Source organism: Phacochoerus africanus, chromosome 2 (genome assembly GCF_016906955.1).
Source record: "Phacochoerus africanus isolate WHEZ1 chromosome 2, ROS_Pafr_v1, whole genome shotgun sequence".
Taxonomy (NCBI): Eukaryota; Metazoa; Chordata; class Mammalia; order Artiodactyla; family Suidae; genus Phacochoerus; species Phacochoerus africanus.
Genome location: NC_062545.1, coordinates 609569 through 632987, shown reverse-complemented (window position 1 = coordinate 632987; position 23419 = coordinate 609569). Strand labels below are relative to the sequence as shown.

At 54.3% G+C, this 23419-nt stretch overlaps 1 protein-coding gene across 21 annotated transcripts in view; it reads right to left on the bottom strand.

The window, feature by feature from the left end:
* The window catches only part of WDR27 (WD repeat domain 27), a 140470-nt gene that overhangs the window by 101046 nt on the left and 16005 nt on the right, over positions 1-23419 (bottom strand). For 18 of the 21 annotated variants that reach the window (XR_007133469.1, XR_007133471.1, XR_007133470.1 and 15 more), the window contains 12 exons: positions 19707-19831; positions 19167-19328; positions 17247-17369; positions 15810-15861; positions 14586-14656; positions 13272-13380; positions 9289-9370; positions 8331-8422; positions 7399-7466; positions 7047-7168; positions 6337-6419; positions 529-607 (listed from right to left, as the gene is read on the bottom strand). Coding sequence is in view for 18 of the 21 variants with exons in the window: in XM_047769714.1 (XP_047625670.1) it covers positions 529-607; positions 6337-6419; positions 7047-7168; positions 7399-7466; positions 8331-8422; positions 9289-9370; positions 13272-13380; positions 14586-14656; positions 15810-15861; positions 17247-17369; positions 19167-19328; positions 19707-19831 (1168 nt within the window). In the remaining 3 variants the exon portion in view is untranslated. The remainder of the gene's footprint in view (positions 1-528; positions 608-6336; positions 6420-7046; positions 7169-7398; positions 7467-8330; positions 8423-9288; positions 9371-13271; positions 13381-14585; positions 14657-15809; positions 15862-17246; positions 17370-19166; positions 19329-19706; positions 19832-23419) is intronic. The other 3 variants (XM_047769700.1, XM_047769708.1, XM_047769712.1) reach the window with 3 other exon arrangements.

Genomic DNA, 23419 nt, shown 5'->3' with positions numbered 1-23419 from the left:
TGGCAGAAGGGTGGCGGTGTGTCTGCATTTTAAACAGAAAAGCCAACTCTGCCTCTGAGAAACGCGGGGTTCCTAAAGAAGCAGGGAAAACTCGGAGGCTCTGGGGCACCCGAAACTTCTCCAGTGTCCTGCTGTTCCCCCTCCCCCGCCTCCGCCCTCCCCGGACCCAGCTCAGGCAGAGCGGCTCACTCCTTTCAAAGACGTTGCTTCTTTCAAATACACCACATTGAAACGCTCGGTGTGGTGTCCAGCACGGCTCTGCCCCTAGGAGGGCGGTGCAGCCGGGCCTCCGGCGCTGCATCCCCCTCCAGCTCCCCCTCCCTCATCTCGCCAGACTGGCACCGTCACTGTCAGGGTTGAGGACCAGAGGCTGATGCGAGGCTGGTACCCAGCAGGCACTCAATAAATGCTTGCTGCTGCAGCTGGCGCCACTTCCGCAACTGCGATGGGCTGGGGTCCCCGCGTCTGTCCCTGTCCCCACCTGCATCAGGAGGCCCCACGTGTCCTCCTCCGGGGCGGACGACTCACCGCGGGGCGGCTGTGTATCCAGACGACGCAACTTTACTGTGGAAAACCAGGGGCTGGTCCTTTACGATGGCCCGAGCAGCTGGGTAAACGTATTCAAAGAGGAAGCAAACCGTTAACGCTGCTCCATGGGGGACAGGAATGCACTCCCCAAAACAGCCAAGGCCACACGATCTACAGATTTAAGAGGTTTCCTACCTGGTGCCAAGCCAACAAGACCAAAAAGGTTACATCAAGGCCCTTAAAAGCCTGCGTGCACACACACACACACACACACACACACACAGAAAAGGCATTTTTCTCACTCCTTAAATGATACTGATTGCAGTGTGTATTTCAAGTACTCAAGTACTAAACCATCAGCCCCCAGAGGGCGCGATCAGAAGAGGCTGCCCACGCGTGATGGAACAGGCCCACGTGGACCTCAGTCTCTGGAATTCTGTCCACAGGACCCTAAAATCCAGCCAGCAAGGAACAATTCACTGTACGGGCCTCTACAAACAGAAAGAGCAATTATCTTCAAAATTATCTGGGAGTTCCCACTGTGGCTCAGCAGGTTAAGAACCTGACACAGTGTCTGTGAGGACATGGGTTTGATTCCTGACCTCACTCAGTGGATCAGGGATCCATCGTTGCCATAAGCTGCAGTGTAGGTCACAGATGTGGCTCAGATGTAGCTTGCCATGGCTGTGGCATAGGCCAGCAGCTACAGCTCCAATTTGATCCCTAGCCGGGGAACTTCCATATGCCACAGGCACAGCCCTAAAAAGAAATAATAATTTTGAAAAATATCTTAAACTAGGTCAAATTTCTCTCTTATGTTTTTATCACGATAGAATAAGAAGAAAGACAAGCCACTAAAACATAATTACATCCATGATTTTAATAGCAATGAAACCACTTATCCTATTTTTTTTGGCCACACCCACAGCATATGGAAGTTCCCAGGGCCAGGGATACAACCCGCACCACGGGAGTGACCCAAGCTGCTGCAATGATGCTGGATCCTTAACCCACTGGTCCACAAGGGAACTCCCCCATCCTATTTTTAAGATGCTGTAAGTTTCCCACAGCACTTTTGATTGATTAGAACTCTGATTAGATCTCATGAACTTACCACAAATATTGACAAATCTCAAAAATGGTTTTGGAGTTCCCGTTGTGGCGCAGTGGCTAACGAATCCGACTAGGAGCCATGAGGTTTCGGGTTCGATCCCTGGCCTTGCTCAGTGGGTAAAGGATCTGGCACTGCCGTAAGCTGTGGTGTAGGTCGCAGATGTGGCTTGGATCCTGAGTTGCTGTGGCTCTGGCATAGGCCGGCAACTACAGCTCCGATTCGAGCCCTAGCCTGGGAACCTCCATATGCCGCAGGAGTGGCCTAAGAAAATGGCAAAAAGACCAAAAAAAAAAAAAAAAAAGGTTTCACACAAAATAATTATGCCAGAATTATTTTTACATACATTTAATACTTGGTGTTCAACATGAATATTCTGTCCAAAATTATAAAATAGCTTCAGAAAAAAAGGGTAATTACATAATATTGAGCAATTCTAAAAATAGATCTCTTATTTTTTTAAACAAAGACATTCAGTTCTTTTTCTGGAACTACTTCAAACCTGATAACCTGAGCGACATTCTCGTCAAAAACCCATCGAACCCACTGGGCACAGAGGCACCCAGGGAGCTGAGACCCAGAGGCCCCAGGGGAACAGGAAATACAGCTGCGCCCAGAGGGCCCAGAAAACCTCTCCAGCTCCAGCTCGGCGTCAGGTGAGAAGGACAGACCTCTTCCAAGAAAAATAAGGCCAAGAGGAAAATAATTTCAGGATAAGATAATAAAGTTAGAGACACGGTAGTGAACTTGACTATGAGAAAGTCTTGAAATCTTGAAAGCACTAGAATAAAGTTCATAAATACGTAACTGCATATTATTTTAACAAATGCTTTAAGCATTAAAATATAACTACACCTCATCAACTATAATTTTTCATTATTTATAGGCTGCTTTGTAAGTAGAGGGATGAGATTATAGCATAACTATGAATCCGTCATCGCCTTCAATTTTCCATATGAATATTTTCTAAATAGCACATAAAACTGTCATAGAAAGTCAATGCTTTAAAATGTCACCAGCCTCCGGATACAAAGCAAGTACAATCTCTGTGATAAACCTTACAGTTTAGACAACTGTTCTTACTGAAGGGTTTGTTCTAAAGCTTGAGTGTCACTTAGCCGTGACGTCTCGTCTCGGCACACAGATCAGGTACGAGCATTTGGAAGGATGCACACTGGTAAAAAAGTTGATTGCATTTTAAGGGGCGATCTAAATAAAACGTGTAAAAACAAGCCATAGAAACAAGTGAATTCAGTGGGGGAAAAGGGAAATAAAATCACGTGTTTCATCATAGATTTCGCCGCACAGAAATGTGCACTTTGGAAATGCAGTCCCTGGCGTGGCTGATGGCAGCGGAGCACACTCCTAAAGGCAAGAGACAGACGGCATCGCAATCCAAAGAGTTCCTGCAAGTAATTTTCTTCAAGTGAAAGCATATTTGGAATTTCGGAATATTCTCTGAGCCACCTGGTATCATTCCACCCATTAGCTATTTTAATTAATATTTGTTAGTCACAAGTTATTCCAAAGAATTCTAATACAAGTCTATTTGGGGTATTAATTAAGAAAATGATTCAAAAAGACTTTCATGTTGCCCAACAAGATGAAGTTACTTAATGCCAATGAACTTAAATATGGTTAAAATGGTAAACTTTATGTTATTTCTATGTTACCACAACAAAAAAAATGCAGACGAGAGGCATGTAAAGAGATGCGCGCTACCGCATATAAACAGGTGCACAGCAAGGATGCACCGCACAGCACAGGACGTGATATTCCCCGTCTTCCCATAAACCATAACGGAGGAGAGCCCAAGGGAAGAATGTGGACAGCCTCACACGCGCAAGACGGTCACACTCGGCTGCACACCCGAAATTCACACAAACTTGTAAATACTTCAATTAAGAAACGAAAAAAGTGTGAGTTCCTGTCGTGGCTCTGCAGGTCAAGAATGACTAGTATCCACGAAGATGCAGGTTCAATCCCTGGCCTCGCTCAGTGGGTTAGGCATCCAGGGTTACTGTGAGCTGTGGTGTAGGTCACAGCGCGGCTTGGGTTTGGTGTTGCTGGGGCTGCGGGGCAGGCCAGCAGCTGCAGCTCCGACTCAACCCCAGCCTGGGAACTTCCATGTGCTGCAGGTGTGGCTCTAAAAATAAAATAAAAATTTTTTAAAAATGAAAAAAGAAATAAGAAATAAATGAACAGAAACTGTTTCTTAAAGAACATGAAAAACAGACTCCCTAACCCTATGGATAAAGCACAAGATCACATTACATACCGAGGAAAGGCTTTCCATTGGTCATTTGCCATAATGACCCTTCAGGAATCTAAACTCTCTGCGGGAGGTGCTGTTTGAAGGGTGGAGCTCACTCCCATTTCTTGGGCCTTTCCTAAAAGGCGCACAGCCATGATGACAAAGGAGGGTGAACTGAAGTGGGGGGCTCAGGGCACCGGGGTCTCCTCTGAGCCGCCCCCCATCCCGGGCACCTCTGCTCTCGCAGTCCCACGCCCACATGGGCCCAGGCACATGCCCCAGGACCTGTGCTCAGTCCATCTTGCCCAGCACTGCATCCCTGAACCCATCACACCTCCGCCAGGGCCTCCGCCAAGCGTGGGCGGGATCGTGCCTCACGGGCCTCATCCCGCAACCTCACGGCTGTGTGGACACGGGACCCAGGCTCGCCTCCCCCCTGGACCGCGGGCGCCGGGAGACAGCAGGGCTTTGGTCCATCCTGCCCAAGGGCAGCCTCACCCCGGGAACGGCGCCCTGCGCATGAGACAGCCCGCGCCGATGTGCTGAGCAAGCGGATGTGTGCACGAGGCCATGTGAGATGCCGCCGGGACGGGCGGTTCCACGTGTGATGCGGCACACGCTGCCGTGGTGCTTGGTGGGTGTGGAGCGGCGTGGCGGGGGATCTGCAGTGCGAGGTGACACAGGGTGACGTCCTATGTGACGTGCTGAGTGACGTCAGGGGATGGGCCCCGGGACGTGTGGGACCTCACGTGATGTGGTGTGTGACGTGACGTGGAAAGCGGTACAGGCGTGCCGGGACAGCCAGCGTGACATGACACGACAGTCGACGGGACGGGACATGCCGAGGCAAAGACACCTCATGACGGGAGATGAGAGGGCCTTCTGGGGACGGCGGCCGAGAAAGCACAGCAGGGAAACGTGGGAGATGGACAGGAACGACAAATGGCTTAGGAGGACCTGGGGATCAGACAGACGCAGGCGATGAGAAGGGAAGGGCTGGGCAGGGCCAAGGGTGGTCCCTGTGCCCACGTCGGACCAAATGCTGTTCGGCACCCAAGCCAGGAAAGAGGCGGGCGCGGCTCAGAGGAGAAGAAGGGTGGGCAGGCAGGGAGGTCGAGACTTCATTAGGAGACAGAAACATTAGGAAAAAATAGATTTACCACCAGAACAAAATATTTTAAAATTTGTACTGAGGAGTTCCCATCATGGTTCAGCAGAAACAAATCCGACTAGGAACCACGAGGCCGGGGGTTCGATCCCTGGCCTCGCTCAGTGGGTTAAGGATCGGGCGTGGCTGTGGCTCTGGCGGAGGCCGGCAACTGCAGCTCCAATTGGCCCCCTAGCCTGGGAACCTCCATGTGCCGTGGCTGCGGCCCTAAAAAGCAAACAAACAAACAAAGACTTTCATCCAGTCTGAGTCGCAGCTCCAGTGAGGGACTGAAAGGCCGACCCTCCAGGTCCTGAGTGTCGCTCAGGAGAGAAGCCGGTCCTGAAGGCTAGGACTCAGGGCTGCCGGTGTCACCCACACCAAAGCGGCCGTGAGGGCGGGCCTGCCCGAGAAAAAGTCTAAGAGAAGAGGCGGGGACGGTCTGTGCCCAGAGCCACGGGACCAGACGTGATGGCCAGGCTGCACCGGGGGCAGAGAGACGGAGGCCCGTAGGGCCGGGGAGGGAACGGGAGAGGCGCTGATCCACCACGACCACCGTTTACCTCCAGGCCAGTGAGAGGTGTGATAAGACTGACTACAGCTTTGGGTTGGCTACTGAAGGGACTAAAAGTCACTACCAATGATTCTTACAGTAAAAATAGGTGGACTATAATGAAATCTACTATCTTAAAATAGAAGTTAATCGTAAAAATCACTTCCTTATAAAAAGCAACATGTAGACTTTTTGGATGCCGTTTAGAATAAAACAATGAGAAAACATGTTGAAAGAGGAACCGCGTACCACGGCCTGGCTGCTACAAGACACCCGAGAAGCAGGCTGGGGTGACGGGACGCACGGGGGCGGTAAGGAAGCGTCCGCGTGCTTGGGCCATGCACGCTCAAGGATGCAGAAGAAAAACAGCATCGCGTTTGGATTTGGCTTTAAAATTTAAAACTCTGCTGCGAAGTGCAGCAAGAACAAGCTCTTCTCACAATCTCTAATCCCTGAGTGTCCGCCAGTGCCAGCGGTGCCGGCCAGCAGAGAAACCACCCGGCGTTTTGACGGTTCTGAATTGCTGCAATTATACCCAACTCAGGAGAAGGTCCGGCACCTCCCCCCCACCGCAAACCATGTGAAAACCCGCGAGAGCCAGAGAGAGGAAGGAGCCGAGGAGGAGGCACCGGCGTTTCACCTCGACAAACGTGAATTCGCAAAGCGACAGAGCAAAGCTGGACACACGTCCCTCGGAGAAGGGACGGCCCCGCGTCCTGTATTTCAGAGAGTGTTATACTAACCAGATCGTTTCTGAGGAGCCAGCTTAGCACTTGTTTCTTCAATGGGTCCAAAATACAGGGGAGAGGTCGGTAAGACACCGGAGCTAAAATAAAACCACAGAACTGAACCATGAGAACAAACTTACACGACGGAGCTGCTTCAGGGAAACGTGCCTCTGAAAGAGTCGCGAATGACGAATTCCTGCACCGCGGATGTGCAACGGGCAGGGAGGGAGCACTTACCCTTCGAAGAAATGGAGTGACAGGCACATTTTTCTTGTTACAGTCGTGCCTGCGGCATATAGAGGTTTCAGGGCCAGGGGTCGAGTCGGAGCTACAGCTGAGGTCTCTGCCACAGCCGCAGCAACACCTGGATCCGAGCCGCATCTGTGACCCACGCCACAGCTTGTGGCAAAGCCGGACCCTTAACCCACTGAGCAAGGCCAGGGATCAAACCCACATCCTCACAGAGACAACGCTGGGTCCTTAACCCACTGAGCCACAACGGGAACTCCCTGAATTTCTATCCTGAAACAATGTTCCACATGGAAATAAACTACCCGTCGCTGTGTTTTAAGCAAGAGAGGAGCAGCGACGTGAGCAGTAAATTCTCCCAGCGGGGTTCAGGCGGGAGTTTACGAAACTTTCCTTCTAGGCCTTAAGGTGAAAAGGCGACTAAATCCTCCCACCTGCTGTGCACACATGCACACATCCTTCCTGGAAGGCCGTACCTGGGCAGCACAGACAGACGGGCCCCCATGCCGGGGCGCGGCTGCGACCTCAGCAGGGCGGCCAGGTCCACCTCCAGCAGGGCGATCTTCTTCCCAAACAAGGCCGAGAGCAGGCAGAAGGCCTGCACGGGACAGGGCAGCAGACTCGGTGACCCGCCGCGCTGGGGACACGGCTTCCCGAGGCCAGACCTGCTCGGGTCTGCTCGGGCCGCCCGGCTTGCCGGGAGGTGGCTGCAGCACCCTGTGATTCGCCGACCTCCCGCACAGACTCCCCAGCAAGCCTGTCACCGTGACAGCGCGGGGAGGCCAGGGCAGACCGTGGAGAGGGGCGCGCTGCAGGGTCACCACCCACCTTACGACCGCAGGGTCTGCTCATCATCGCACACGATCCGGCAACTTGAATGCTGAGGCTCCCGAACTCTGAATTCCAGCCAAGAGAACAGACAGGCAGGTGTGGGGGTGCGGGCGGGAACCAAGGGCCGTCTCCCGGGTGCCCGCTGCGCACGCCCGAGCTGGGGGCAGGGACCTGAGGACGAGCGGACTGGCCCTGCCTCTGGGCAGCTCAGGGGCTGGGGAGGGGGGGGGAGCCCACAAATGTAAATACGCGACATGGCTGTGAAATGCCAGGCAGGACAGCGGCGGGGGGCAAGGCAGAGCCGGGGCCAGGGGACACTGGGCTGGGCCTGAAAGGACAGACAGCAGGAAGGGGAGGCAGGCATTGGTGCTGAGGCCAGCAGGGGTTTGGCGAGGCGAGGAAGGTCACAGGCACACAGGCGACAAGGGAGGTGTGGCTCCCACAGGAGGTGAGGCACCACCTGGGCTCCACCCCAAAGCCGCCGGGGCCCCTGGAGAGCGCAGAGCAGGCGGGCAGGTGCCAGTCACCGTCCCCGCAGCTCAGCTCAGCTCAGCTCAGCGTGCAGAGCGACAGAGCCTGAAGTGGGACAGCGGGAGGGGCGAGGGGACCATGAGTTCAACCTGACGGGCGTGAGGGCGCCCAGGCACCGCCAAGTCTACGGTGGGAACACGGACAGAGTCCTCGATGTGGCCTTGGCCGAGCCCCCAGAGCACTGAGGGGGGTGATGCACACGGAGAGAGAGGACAGGGGCCAGGATGGGAGGGGACGGCTGCATCCATGCGAGACCAGGCTGTGACCCAGGTGAGAGCCTGTGACCCTAGGGACCAGAGCGTCTCGTCCTCAAACTCAAATGCCAGGCTTCCTGCACTAAAACTGTTACCCCCAAATGGCAGACGAAACTACTAAAGCTACTTGAATGTCGGTCTTACCCTTGAAATGTAACACAGCTTCCAATTCAAAGTTTGCCAAGTTAAATATGAATAAACCGGCCGAGCTTCCGATCCACAAGCAGCTGGCGTTCCTGGAAGAAAGACTAAGATTAAAAGGAAAGAAGAAAACTCGGCAGAGCTCCTCTCCCTCGGCTTCAGCTCCCCAGCACCAAGGGCTACACTGCTTCTCCACACGGGAGGAGCAGGTGACACGGGACCTGAGAAACCTGACGCCAATCGCTGGGAGGCCACGTTAAGTCCTGAGCAGAAGTGGGGTCACTGCTCCCTGAGGAACAGTGGGGACACAAGGCCTCAGACCCTCTGGGCAGCTCAGGCACAAGCCAAGTACTGCTCCCACCCTGTTCCCCCAGAGCAGACCAGGCAGGACTCCTGTGCAGAGACACGGCTGACTGGCCTGCAAACACAGCGGGGCTGCAGCCACACCAGCAGCCTCCTTGAGTCTCCCAGCCCCGCAGAACCAGAGGCTGGTCCTCAGTCCTCTCCAGAGCTCTCCATGCTCTGTGCAGAGCAGAGGAGAATGGAATCAAACCACAGTCATTTCATCAGAATTACGCGGTGGCTTCCTAGCCTTGCTGAACATTTAAAATATTTCTATCAAACACAGATCAAATTACTTCGGGGTCAAGTTTAAATGTATGCTACACGGCACATGTGGGGCAAGGTTTAGAATGAGTTATGATCTCGTTGACCCTTTGCCCTGATACAGAAGCCAAGATCTCCTTAGACTTGGGTCGAGAACATTTGAAATCATCTCCTTTCTATTATCAAACTGACTCAAAAATAACCGGCCAAGACTACCAACCTTAACCTTTAAAAGATGCAATCCTAAGAGCACTTACAGTTATTGCTACTCAACAGACAAAAACACTCTGGCTTGGTTTTCATCATCTAGGCAGCTTTCCGTGCACATGGCCTTGGTGGAGCGGGTGGTACTTACAGTTCACACTCACAGGGGGCCAGGCTCAGCACAGGAAGTGTCTCTTCGACCTCTTCCTTAGTGGGAGGAAGCCGGCTGTCTTCTAGGAAAAGAGTTACGATAATCTGAGATCTGACACTCAAACGATGCGTCAGGGCGAGAGCTAGGCGCCGACCCTGCCGCGGGCAATGCTCCGTTGCTGCGCTAACCCGGAAGCGAGCCCTGGCACAGCCGGGCTCCTGCGTTATAAAGCTCAGTATGAGAAGTAAAAGCGAGACCCTGGATCGGGGCCCCCGTCCAGAGAGACGGAGTGGCAAGGAGAGAGCCACACGGTCTACTCAGTGTTGAACTGGGATTTAAAGTGGGGGTGGAGCTCCCGTCGTGGCTCAGTGGTTGATGAACCCGACTAGGAACCATGAGGTTTCGGGTTCGATCCCTGGCCTTGCTCAGGGGGTTGAGGATCCGGCGTTGCCCTGAGCTGTGGTGTGTAGGTCACAGACACAGCTCGGGTCCCTTGTTGCTGTCACTGTAGCTTAGGTCAGCAACTACAGCTCCGATTCGACCCCTAGCCTGGGAACCTCCAAATGCCATGGATGCAGCCCTAAAAAGATAAAAAGGCAAGAAATAAAATAAAATAAAATAAAAATAGTGGGGGCAAGGCTTACTCAGTAATAAATAGGTATTTACACATGAAATAATGAAAGCCAAGATAGAAACATTAGGAAAAAATATTTTAAAATTTGTATTGAGGAGTTCCCATCATGGTTCAGCGGAAACAAATCTGACTGGCATCCATGAGGACATGGGTTCTATCCCTGGCCTCGCTCAGTGGGTTAAGGATCCAGCGTTGCCGGGAGCTGTGGGGTAGGTCGCAGACATGGTTCAGATCTCGAGTTGCCGTGCCTGTGGTGTCGGCCGGCATCTATAGCTCTGATTCAACCACTAGCCTGGGAACTTCCATATGTCAGGGGTGTGGCCCTAAAAAGACAAAAAATAAAATAAAATAAATTAAATTAAAATAATAATAAAATAAAATTTGTATGGAAACACAAAAGACCTCGAGTAGCCAAAGCTACACTGAAAGGAAAAAAGGGACCTGGAGGAATGAGGCTCCCTGACCCCAAGTCCATGACACAGCTACGGTCAGCAGCGCGGTACCGGCACAAAGCCAGACATCCAGATCAATGGAGCAAGAGAGAAAGCCCAGAAAGAAACCCAAGCACCTCTGGCCAACCATGGTCAACTAACCCATGACAAGCACCTGCGGTCAACTAAACTATGACAAAGGAGCAAGAACATACAGTGGAGGAAAGAGAGTCTCAACTAAGTGGTGCTTGGAAAACTGGACAACGGCATGTAAGAGAATGAAATGAGAACGCTGTCTAACACCATCCGCAAAAATAAACTCGAAATGGCTCAAGGACCTAAATGGAAGCCCAGATACTATAAAACTCCTGGGGGAAACAGGCCGAATGTCCTTGGACGGAAATCACAGCGACATCCTGTCAGATCCGCCTCCTAGAACAACGACAGTAGAGACAGAAGTAAAGCAATGGGACCTAAGGAAACGCAAGATCTTCTGCACAGTAAAGGAACCATCAAAAGAATGAAAAGACAGCCCACGGAGCGGGAGAAAACCTTTGCAAATGAGTCAGCCGACAAAGGTTCAGTCTCCAAAATACACAAACAACTCAGACAACTCGACAACAAAGAAACAAACAACCCAACCGAAAAACGGGCAGAAGACCTGAACAGACATTTCTCCAAAGAAGATGTGCAGAGGGCCCACAGGCACATGGAAAAACGCTCAACATCCCTGATTATGAGAGAAATGCACATCAAAACTACCCTGACATACCACCTCTCACCAGTCAGAATGGCCACCACCGACAAACGACAAATGCTGGAGAGGGTGGGGAGAAAAAGGAACCCTCCTGCACCGCCGGTGGGAGTGTAAATTGGTACAAGCACTGTGGAGAACAGGAGGGAGGCTCCTCAGAAAACTCAATATAGAGCGACCATGGGACCCAGCAGTCCCCCTCCTGGGCATATATCCAGACAAAACTTTTGTTGAAAAAGACACATGCACCCCTATATTCACTGCAGCACTATTCACAATCGCCAAGACATGGAAACAACCTAAATGTCCAGACAGATGAGTGGATTAAGAAGATGCAGTACCTATACATAATGGAATACTACTCAGCCATAAAAAAGAACAAAATAATGCCATTTGCAGCAACATGGATGGAACTAGAGACTCTCATACCAAGTGAAGTAAGTCAGAAAGAGAAAAAAAGGTACCATGTGATATCACTTATATGTGGAGTCTAAAATACGGCAAAAGTGATCTCTCCACGGAACAGAAACGGGTCATGAACATGGACCGCAGACTCGGGTTCGCCAGGAAGGAGAGGCAGGGAGTGGGATGGGCTGGGAGTCTGGGGTCAGTAGATGCAAACGACTGCCTTTGCAGTGCACAGGCGATGAGGTCCTGCTGTGCAGCCCGGGGAACTCGACCCAGTCACTTGTGATGGAACGTGACGGAAGATGATGTGAGCAAAAGAATGTAAACATCTGTATAATGCGGTCACTTTGCTGAACAGCAGGAATTGATAGAACATTGTAAGTCTACTAAAAATTTTTTAATTTTTTTAAAAAGATCTATTGGATAATGGCAACTTCTGACCTACTTTAAAAAGAAAAAGCTTAAAACCACTTGTTTAAAAGAAGACTACAAACTAATGGAGAGAACACCAGTGAGGCTAAACCTGAAGCGAGGCAGAGCAGTGGCGTACCTGCGGTAGCCTGAAAATGAAAGGACTGCATTTGCCCTCGAAAAAGTCATGAGCAAGATTTAACTGTAAAATCAGCAGTTTTCCAGCTTTGTCAGCTCCTTCGGGACGGCGCAGATACTGGGGACCTGCTGACGGAGGACAGACGTGGCTCCGAGCAGGGAGAAGGGGCAGCGCCGCCAGGTGGGATGAGTGGGCTGGGCAAGAAAAGCCATGGCCCCCGGGGCCCCTGCCAGACAGCAAAGAGGCTGGACACGGGGCCCTCTGCTCAGCGACATGAGCTTCGCCCCTCATGCCCCCAGACCCTGATAGAGACCAAGTGGGACAGTCACACGGTGGCCGCAGAAGTCCCAGCGGGGACCACAGAGAGAGGAGGACACCTAGGGGACTTTGGGAGCCCCTGGACGTTAATGATGGCTCAGGAAAGCCGTCAGATCATCTTAGAAGGAAGCAGCCTTGCTTAACTATAAAGCTACAAATAAAAGCACGAGCCCTGCCTCAGGTCACCACGTGAAAGATGCAGTACAGCCTGCACTCGAGTCCAGCAGGACAACGGTCCTTGGGCCCAAGGACCGGAGTTTAGGGGACGATGACATTCCGAGGGGGACAGCTTCACTAGACGGAAACCCGAGACGAGTCAACATGTCTGAGCATCTGCTACCGCCCTTCCGCGGATGGGAACAAGCACCATGACAGCCCTGGTCTGACCTCACAGGGTCCACGACGCTCTCACCAGATGCGAAGGAGGAGCTGCTGATGTCGGCCTGCCGCGGACTCCAAGACGAGGCCGAGGCCGAGGCCGAGGCCGTCTCGTCCCCTCCCCACGTGCCTTGGGGGATAAACCGCAGCCCGCCTGACCCTCGGGGCAGAGCCTCCATGCCTGCCCGCTGGCATCTCTCACAGGCATCTTATCTGGAGGAATCTACTGCTGGCCTGGCGCTTTGTCCCCTGCTGAATTCCTTCTGCACTGAGACCCAGAGAACCTGGACCTCAGCAAGTCCAGACACTGGGTGAGTGATTTTAATTTAAAAACTGTTGGTTTAAGTCCCAAATTTGGTTTTGGCTGGGTTCGAGTCCTGGCAAAAGGGGTCAAGTCCCGATCTGGGTTCAGGCTGGGATCGAGTCCTGGTCAGCTTCAGTCCCAGGACCCTGGCTTCTCCCCCTCCCCTTCCCTCCCACACCTGCTAAGGGAGGGTCTGGGGCCATCACCTGGGCAGCTGCTCAGCTTCCTGGTGGAGAAAGTGTCCCTCTGTTTCCTTAGGTCAACTCGAGTCACACAGCGGTAATGGTGACCTTCAGCCAAACTGAATACCCAAAGCTGGGACAGCAAGAAGCCGAGAGGTGAGGTGAGAGCAGGAAGCCACAGAGCAGGGGGGCGGCCCATGCGGCCTCAGACGCACCCCCCCGCCCCGTGCTCTTCTTTGGCCTCTGACCCCATCTCCCCTCGCTCGCTCCCCAAGCCGAGACGAGACCCCTCCGGGGCACCCCTGACTCCGGGGGCAGACCCAGCCCCCAGCTGCCACACCCAGCCCCTCCCAGCAACACTGAGAACACAGCTGACGCGTCCCCAGGTGCCAAGCTCAACTCTTGTCAAAAAGGAAAACTTGTCTCAGCTTCAAAAACATTCCCCTGACCCTGTAACTTATAACAAGAGACAGGCACTTGGTCTTGGACACGCCCGGCAGTGGCTAAAACCCCTGAAGTTTCCTGCAGAGGGTGACAGGGTGTCATTGGTCATGTCAACGAGGGGACTTCTGGAACCCTCAGGTCACATCAGGATGGGCCACCCTCTCTGGGGAGGGTGGGGCTGCAGAGGGAGCTCAGCCCCCGTGGCCAGGGGTCTCGGCCTCACGCCTGAGCAGCGGGCTGCCCTAAAAATGCCAAAGCTTCCAGGTGGGTGAACCCATCCTCCCGGGACGGTCACGGCCCCACTCCACTGTGCTGGGGACCCCAGACCCCCGTGGGGCCCTTCATCCAGCCGCCCGTCTGACCTGGGGAAGGGGTCGTGGGAGCACCGTCGCAGCCCAGTCACACGGGCCGTGGGGAGATGACCTGCCATCGGACTCCCAGGGGCAGCCCGGCTGGGGCCTGAGCCCCAACCATCTCCGGGCAGATGGGTGAGAACGGGGTAAATGGCAGGATCCCTGGTGTCGCGGTGAATGGCTCCCTGGGGGTCCCCACGGCTGCGGACAGAGGCCTCCGAAGTGGAAATGAGGGGACTCGTGGGAGGAAGATGGGGGGCTATCTCCTAACACGGCAGCCTTCCCAGACTCCAGCACAAAGGAGACACGCATCCCAGCTTCGAGAAGTAACCCTGACTTGCCCACCTAAAACCTAGTCTAGAAAGATCAAGTATCTTCGCATTTCTCCAAACGTATCGAGCTGCCACCCCCAGCCGGCCACAGGCCCAGTTTGCTCCTGGAGCTTCTCCAGAGCCCTGGGCGCGGGGACGGGTCCCAGCAGAGACCCCGAAGCCGTCGTGGAACCGAGCCCTCCTGCACACGCTCGCAAGGTGGCCCTCACCTGGCCGTCCGCACTGCCGGCCACCAGCTGCTGGCTGCCCGGGTCCAGGACGAGACTCAGGAGAGAGGAGGCTGCAGACACAGTTTACACTGAGAACGATCGGCTTCCGTCGAGCATTCCGCTCCGTCACGGTGGAGCTACTCCAAAAGCAGCCGGTACCTGGAGGTAGAACAGGCTCCGCGGCCCCAAGTGGGAAGAGCACCAGCACCCAGGAAGCCGTAAACAGGCCCCAGAGCAAAGATGCAAGAACAGGCTCAGGGTGAACACAAGACAAAACCAGGGTCTTTCTTTACTGCCGCCTAGGAGGTCATTTCACTTAAAATTTATTCTGAATCTAGGAGTTCCCGTCGTGGTGCAGGGTAACGAACCTGACCAGTATCCAGGAGGACGAGGGTTCAATCCCTGGCCTCGCTCAGTGGGTTAAGGACCCAGGGTTGCTGTGAGCTGAGGTGTAGGTCTCCGATGCGGCTCAGCTCCCACGTTGCTGTGGCTGTGGTGTGGGTTGGCAGCTGCAACTCCGATCTGACCCCTAGTCTGGGAGCTTCCATGTGCCAAGGGGGCAGCTCTAAAAACAAAACAACAACAACAAAGAACTTATTCTGAATCTAAACTGTCAAGAATTTAAAAGGAGGGAGTTTCCGCTGTGGCTCAGTAGGTTAAGGATCCGACTAGTATCCATGAGGATGGGGGTTTCACCCCTGGCCTTTCCTAGTGGGTTAAGGATCCAGTGTTGCCTCGAGCTGCAGTGTAGACCACAGACACGGCTCGGATCTGGTATTTGCTGTGGCTGTGGCAAAGGCCAGCAGCTGCAGCTCCAATTCAGCCCCTAGCCTAGGAACTTCCGTATGCTGCTGGTGTGACCCTAAAAAGAAAAAAAAAAAAGAATTTAAAAGAAGAATTAAGATAAACGAATATTTAAAAACACAGCCGGTCCTAAATAAACTTTATACATGACATCAAAATCAAGTTTACAATTGCTTTCTTAACACTCAGGTAAATCCCACATAGTTAATTTCAGAAACTAACTCCAGCGTAATTCCAAGAAATACGCTCTATGCTTGTGAGTGATAAATGTATTCCAGTTGTTAAGATATCACCGACAACAAGTTAGTTATCTAAGAAAGTGCCCTCGAATGCCACAGCTCAGCTCACAGGTTTATATACGCACAAGGACATGGGGTTACACGCAGCCTACGAACGGGAAACACGTAAGAGCCGAGTTACCTGTCAACACTGATGAGCTGTGTATGAGCGATCCCTTTCGGCGGTCCCAAACCTTTAGACAGACACATGCTTCTTAGAAAAAGTGAAACTGTTGCCACTATTGCTACAGCTGGAACTAATACTTCTACCGAATTACACATTAACTGATGTGAGTGGTACCTAAAGGAGAAAACAGGAAGCAAATACTGAAACTACAGAAACACACGAAAAGATACGGAAGCACAGAGGAAATAAACACTTCGAGAAACAACCGCCTATGGGTTTGGAAGCCCCAGGACAGGCAAGGTGCTGTCTCCCGCCCTTCATCAGCACTGCCAGACAGGTGCAGAGACTGAGAGTCTCTACCCCCGACCAGAAAGGGCCAGTTGCTCTGCCGCCCACCAGTCACTCGGTGACACACCAGGGACCCACCAGTCACGCAGTGACACACCAGGGACCCACCAGTCACCCGGCGACACACCAGGGACCCACCAGTCACCCGGCGACACACCAGGGACCCACCAGTCACCCGGCGACACACCAGGGACCCACCAGTCACCCGGCGACACACCAGGGACCCACCAGTCACCCGGCGACACACCAGGGACCCACCAGTCACCCGGCGACACACCAGGGACCTACCAGTCACCCGGCGACACACCAGGGACCTACCAGTTAGGCGGTGACACACCAGGGACCCACCAGTTACCCACTGACTCCCCAGTTACTCAGCGGCAGGTACACTCTCCCGTTTTCCAAACATCAACTCCAATTCTCACTGCCCCTTGAGGAGCCGGAGGCCATCATTCCCACCTTACAGATGAGAAAGGGAGGCAGAGGGTCCATCGGTCAGCAGCCACTGCTAAGCGACGGACGGGGCTGGGGTTCTGGCCCCACAGCCGGCTCCAGAGCAGAGGAAGCGCCCATTGCTCAAGTCAGTTTTACCAGGCAGAAATTTCAAGGTGACAATGGAAGTATTTTTACAATCTCTCCACCCCACCACAGACGCCCGTTAATTTCCCTCAATTTTTCTTCAATCACACGGACAGTGTCCTCTCTTTGTCAGATAATAATCACAAGGAACGGACTTGGATGCGTCCTGGGTTCTTTTCTTCTTAAGCCCGATTCAGTTCTGCTACTGAAAATGGCTCTTCTGCTGGGCGCTGGGAAACCCCACGCAGGTGCACGCAGGCGCCAGCCCCCCCAAGGCCTGGAGTCGGGGAGGCGGGCCCACAGCCGACCCAAGCCCACTGGCGCGCTGGGTCACAGGCAGGTGCTGAGAGCACCACACCAGGCTTCCCACGGCCGCCCGCGACCCCGCCGAAGCCACAGGCTCAAGGGCCGACACTCGCGGTCCACGAGTTCAGCCGAAACCGCCACACGTGCGGCAGTGACCGAAGCCAGAAGGACAGCACAAAGTGTCCACACACGAGGCTGCTAGGCTGGCCCGCCCCGTACCTTAAAGCTCCTGTCCGCGGACGCCGAGATGATGACATGCGTCTGCCAGGGACAAAACTCGGCCGCAGTCACCGGGCCCCGGTGACGGCCCAGCTCGACTAGTGCACGCCGGCTCTGCGAGAACTGGGGGAGGGAGGCCGGTTACTGAAGGTTCCGGCAGCTACCCTTGCAAAGAAGTAGCTGGCATCCCACGGGGAATCCTTTCTGCTCCAATAAATTCTGCTTTACATGAGCCCAATGCGAACCCTGGAGGCGGAGCCTCAGGTGGCTGAGCTGAGGGAGACGCAGCGACTGCGGAAGACAGACCAGCCAGGGCCAAACTCGCCATCGCCCCGAAGCAGGGCTTGCGGGGGCCCCCCCACCCGCCACCATCAAGTCGGCACCGCGGCTGCCAGGACCGCCGGGACAGCCCGCAGGGGCCACGCCACCCCCACCGCCCTCCCCCCCCCGAGCCCCTCCTTGGGCAGACGCGCCGCGGGGACAGCAGCGCAGGGAGGAGAGCTGGGGTGGCGAGGGCACCCCGCCCCCGGCAGACATCCCTGTGGGGGTGCAGGCAGCCAATCGGCCAGGAGCGCTGCCCCCCGGGACCCCCCCCACCCCAGGGACAAGCACACAGGCACAGAGAGGCTGAGCGCATCAGCAGACACCATCCAACACGAGAAGACCTCCTCTGCCACCGTAACCCAAAGTCACCGCAGACGCCGAGCAGGACACGAGCTGGGCCCGCCGTCAGCACACGGTGAAAGCAAAAGACGACGTGCGCAAGGACAGGGATTCCCAGGAACGTGCGTTCTGCTCCCTCCAGCGTCTGGAAGACAGACCTAGGGGTGGTCTGCTAACAACAGCACAGCCTCAGCGATGCTTTGTTTCCTTTCGGAGCTCCCGTCGCGGCGCAGTGGTTAACGCGTCCAACTGGGAACCATGAGGTCGCGCGTTCGGCCCCTGGCCTGGCTCAGTGGGTGAAGGATCCGGCGTGGCCATGAGCTGTGGTGTAGGTTGCAGACGCGGCTCGGATCCCACGTTGCTGTAGCTCTGGTGCAGGCCGGCGGCTGTGGCTCCAGTTTGACCCCTAGCCTGGGAACCTCCATATGCTGTGGTAGCGGCCCAAAGAAATAGCAAAAAGACAAAAAAAAAAAACCTTTGTTTCCTTTTGATATTTTATGGCTATATTTTACAGTTAAAACGGACCTTTACCAAAAAGTGTTCAGTCTTCATTTAAAGTCAAAACAAACGTCGTACTTGGTACTTGTTCAAGCCAAGGATTCTGGTCCGGGCACGTGGCCTCATCACGCCTCCCGGCAGCCCTGCCGAGCGGCTCGGCCTGGCAGTGTCCCTCCCCTTGGGAGCCAGTGCGCGGAGCAGCAGGACAAGGCCGCCGGCCCAGGCCCCGGACGAGCCTCGGACAAACGGCCCCTCACTGCTTGTTTTCATGGACTTTGAAGTGTGGGGTTGGGAGCCGCCGCCAGGCTTCGCGTTGTCTTTCTAGAACATCTGTCTTCCTTCGAACACTGGTTTAGTTTTTCTGCGACATGATGATGGTGCGTTTTGTCAGGTTTGGGGGTAACCAGGCGCTCAGGCATTCGACCCCGGGAGGATGTCTGCACAGAACATTTTAAATACTTACAGCCCACAGACCAGCGTCCCACTGCACAAGCCTCAGGGCCCCTGCCTGATCCCGGCGGCCTCCAGCACGTGACTTCACGACAACGCGAGCCTTTTCCCATGTGTGAGCCACAGTGGCACAATCTGGGCAAAAACCGCCTGAAGACAGACGCGCACACTCTGCCCACACGGGCTCGCCCGCACGCGGCCCACCGTCAGCAAAGCACAGGGAAGGCTTCCCTCCGCGTCCCTCCGAAGCAGGGCTTTTTACAGTGGAGGCGGCAACACAGCCCCTGCAGACCAACCACCTGTTGTTACCTGTACTCCTTGGGCAAGTGGAAAAGGCAGGACTCCAGGCCTGGGAACCCGTGCCTCCCGCTGCCGGCAGCTGGCACCCGGTCCCAGGTGAGAGCATCCATCCCACAGCCAAACTGAGGTTTCAAAGCCACTGAACCCAGAGAGGCCACACACTTGCTTCAGCTAGCTCCAGGGCGGAAGAAGGCAGAAAGGCACAGTTCTCGATGGAATGCAAATTCCCCAGGAGAGAGAAACGAGAGCCCCGCACCTTCCGGGCCTTGCAAAGGCCGCTCGAGCAGGAGAAATGCAGTTCTCTGGGCAGGCGTCTAAGGTCATCCCCGGATCCCAGACCTCACGGAAGACCCCCTGCCTAACCCCAAGCAGCACACTCTGATTCCACAGCTTTCCAGCTGCAGGAGAAAGGCCTGCTTTCACTCATTCCCCCAACATCTTTACCAAAATAGGCCCAGTGAAAAGGCAGGTGCAGAGGGGCAGGTGGGACCCAGCATCTGGGACCCCATGGGCGCCGGGCCCCAGCTCTGCGCAGCCATCGGATCTTACCTCGGTGTCCAGCATGAGGATTCGCTCTCCAGCACACACTGCGGCAACACGGTCGTCGGGACTAAGCCTTAAACACAGCACTTCTCCCAGAAGGGTGTGGAGGACTGTCCCTCGCGGAGGCTGCCCTGGGTGGGGGGCAGTGGTCATTAGTGTCATTAGGTGAGGGTGTTAAAAACAGTCAAGAGAACATCTGGACAATGTGGAACCCGGGACCATTTGCAGGAAGGGACTCGGGGCACTGAGGGGGGGCAGGACTGCAGGAGGAGCCTCTGCACACAGGCGGTGCTGCGGCTGGAGCTGACCGTCCGGATGCTGCCTCCGGGCCTGGCCACAGGACCTGCTCTGGCCTGTGTCAAGTAGGCAGCAGGGACAGGGGTCCATTTGGGCCCCGGCCTCAGGGGTCTCCACAGTGACAATGAAGCTGGCGCACACTCTCAGGTGAGGCCACTCAGCCAGCCGCCGACACGCAGCAAAGATGCAGCGGCCCTGGTCCAGCCCCAAGACTGAGGCTGCCAGCTGGGACCATGAGTCTGCAGAAAGGAAAACACACACACTCCACACTGGAGCTCCGTCTGCGGGGTGCACCACGTGGACTCTGCCATCAGAGCCCAGCAGGTGCCTACACCTGCAGGTGCCTCAGGCACTGGGATGAGCCGTGAGCCAGACAGAGAACCCGCCTTTGAGGAAAACGTCCATGGTGTGCGTGTGCGCATGTGCATGTGTGTGCGTGTGTGCGTGCACGAGCAGGATGCCAATAAAAAATGAACAGCTGAGATCCCGAAAGGGCTGCGAGGACAGAGCACCACGGGAAGCTCTAGGCGCGGTGGGCAAGCACCACAGCAAAGGCACCCGTGAGCCAAGACCCACAGCAACGCTGGCATGGAGCAGCAGACGCAGGCCCAGGTGCAAAGGGGACCGGAGCCTGTTGGCTGCACCTCTGCAGGCGGTGGGAAGGAACTGGGGCTTTGAGCAGAGACAGCGGAGCCATTCTGACTGTGAAGGGACCGTCGGGCCGTGGCACTGAGCGGACAGGTGCAGCAGGCAGTCAGAGGCTAGTTTGACAGCCCAGGTGAGGTAGCCTGGTGGCCCGAACCCAAAGGTGGCAGGGAGGGAAGAGCTGTTCAGATGACGCATGTCTGTACACGTGGTGTGCTGCATTGAGTATGTGTGTACACATGCATGTATTCTGTGTCTGTGTACATGCATGCACGCGGAGCATGCAGGTGCCGCATGTGTATCATGTGTCTGTACTATACGTGTGAAAGCATGCACATCCCGCGTGCATGGGCTGTGTGTCTGTCAAGTGTGTATCACTTGTGTATATGTGTGTAATTATGTGTGTGAGCACATACGTACTAGATATGAATTGCATGCGTGTGTACTACGTGGGTGCTGTGTTTGTATGTGCTGTGTGTGTGTGAGACAACTCGTGATAAACTGACACTGGAGTGAACACACTACACGTCAGTGAAGGCGGGGAACACGCGCTCACGTTCGCCGCCATCGATGACTATGCGTCACTTGGGTTTTAGAGCAAATCCTACAAATTCCTGATGTGACTGCGTAAAATTCAGATGCCTTAACACGACCCCCACCTAACTTTCACTTTTTGAACTTTTTTATTGAATTGTGTACAATAATATGTTTCCGGTGTACAATCGAGCTGGCCCGCACTTTTTAAAAGCTTTGCTCCATTTACAGTTGTTATCAAATCACGGCGGTATTTCCTGTGCTAGAAAACACTCCCTGTGCACTTCCCATCATCGCGCAGCGGAAACGAATCCCACTAGGAACCATGAGGCCTCGCTCAGGGGGTTAGGGATCCGGCATTGCCGTGCGCTGTGGTGTAGGTCGCAGGCACGGCTCGGATCCCGCGTGGCTGTGGCTGTGGTGGAGGCCGGCAGCTGTAGCTCTAATCAGACCCCTCGCCTGGGAACCTCCATATGCCGTGGGTACAGCCCTAGAAAAGACAAAAGACCAAAAAAAACCCAAAAACCAAAACCCCACATCCTTGTTACCAGCTAGTCGGTACCTAGTATCTTGTGTCTCTTAATCCGAAGCTCCCATCCTGTCCTCCCCCTCCCCCCATGGGAACGGCTCCTTTGTTCTCTGCATCTGAGAACCTGTTTCTGATCCGTGATACACATTTGCTTTGTTATTTTTTAGACTCCACACAGGAGTGAGACCACAAACATTATTCGTCTTTCTCCATCCGATTTACGTCACTGAGCACAATACCCTCGGGGTCCATCCGTATTGCGGCAAAGAGCAGGATTTCATTCCCTCTTTCGGCTGATATTCCTCTGTGTGTGTGTGTGCGTGTGTGTGTGCGCGCGCGTGTGCGTGCGTGTACGTGTGTGTGCGTGCGTGTGCGCGTGGGTGTGGTTCACGTCGTCTTCATCCAGTCGCCTGTCGGTGGACACTGAGGCGGCTTCCATGTCTTGGCTGTTGTAAAAAGCACCGCTATGAACATTCGGCACACGCAGCTTTTCAAACGAGGGGTTTGGGTTTTTTAACATACACTCAGAAGTGGAATCTCTAGATCACAGGGTAGGTCTCTTTACTCAAGTTGATTTACAACACTGCGCTGACTCCAAGCGGGCAGCAAAGTGATTCAGTGACACACGCGGTCCCTCCGCGAGTCTCTTCCACTGCAGGCGGTGAGAGGACACGGGCCATAGCTCCCCGTGCAACACGGTCAGTCCTCGTTGTTCATTTCGTGTGCAGCACCGTGTCTCTTTTAGCCCTCAACTTCTATTCATCCCTCCACCCTTCTTTCCCCTCTGGTAGCCAGCCATAAGTTTGTTTCCATTTTGTAGATAAGGTCACTGTGTCATTTCTTAGAGTCCACGTCTAAGTGGTATTAGATGATATTTGTCTTTCTCTGTCCGACTTACTGAGTGTGATAATCTCTAGGTCCATTCATGTTGCTGCAAATGGCATTGTTTCATCCTTTGCTGGGCTGAGTACTATTCCAGTACATACACGTACCTGCTCTTTCTCCAGTCAGCTGCTGATGGGCATTTCGGGTGTCTCCCTGTCTCGGTTATTGTAAACACTGTTGCTCTGAGCACAGGGGTGCAGGTATCTTTTCAAATTATTATTTTCTCCAGACATATGCCCCGGAGGGGGACTGCTGGATCACAGGGTCCGTCTACAGGAAGTTTTCTGAGGAACTTGCACACTGTTCTCTGCAGTGACTGTACCAGCGGACACTCCCACCAGCAGGGCAGGAGGGCTCCCTTTCCTCTGCACCCTCTCAGCATCTGCCGTGACGACGGCGTCCTGGCCGGAGTGGGGCACTCCGGTCTGTAGTTCTCTGATTAGCGATGCTGAGCATCTCTTCAGGGGCCCGTTGACCATCCGTCTGTCCTCCTTGGAGAAACGTCCATCTGCTGCCCACTTTTGACTGGGCTGCTTGCTGTTTTGACACTAAGCTGTATACGCTGTTGGTGTATTTTGGAGGCTGATCCTTTGCGGGCCGCACCATTTGCAAGTACCCGCTCCCGTCCCGCGGGCTGGCTGTTGCTTGGTTTGTGATCTCCTTTGCTGTGCAAGAGCTTTCAGGTTTCATTGGGTCCCCTCTGCCTGTTTATATTTCCATGACTCGAGGAAACAAATCCAAAAAAATACCGCTGCGACGGATGGCACAGAGCGTTCTGCCCATGTTTTCACCCAGGAGCTTCAGCACATCCAGCTCTGCATGCAGGTCT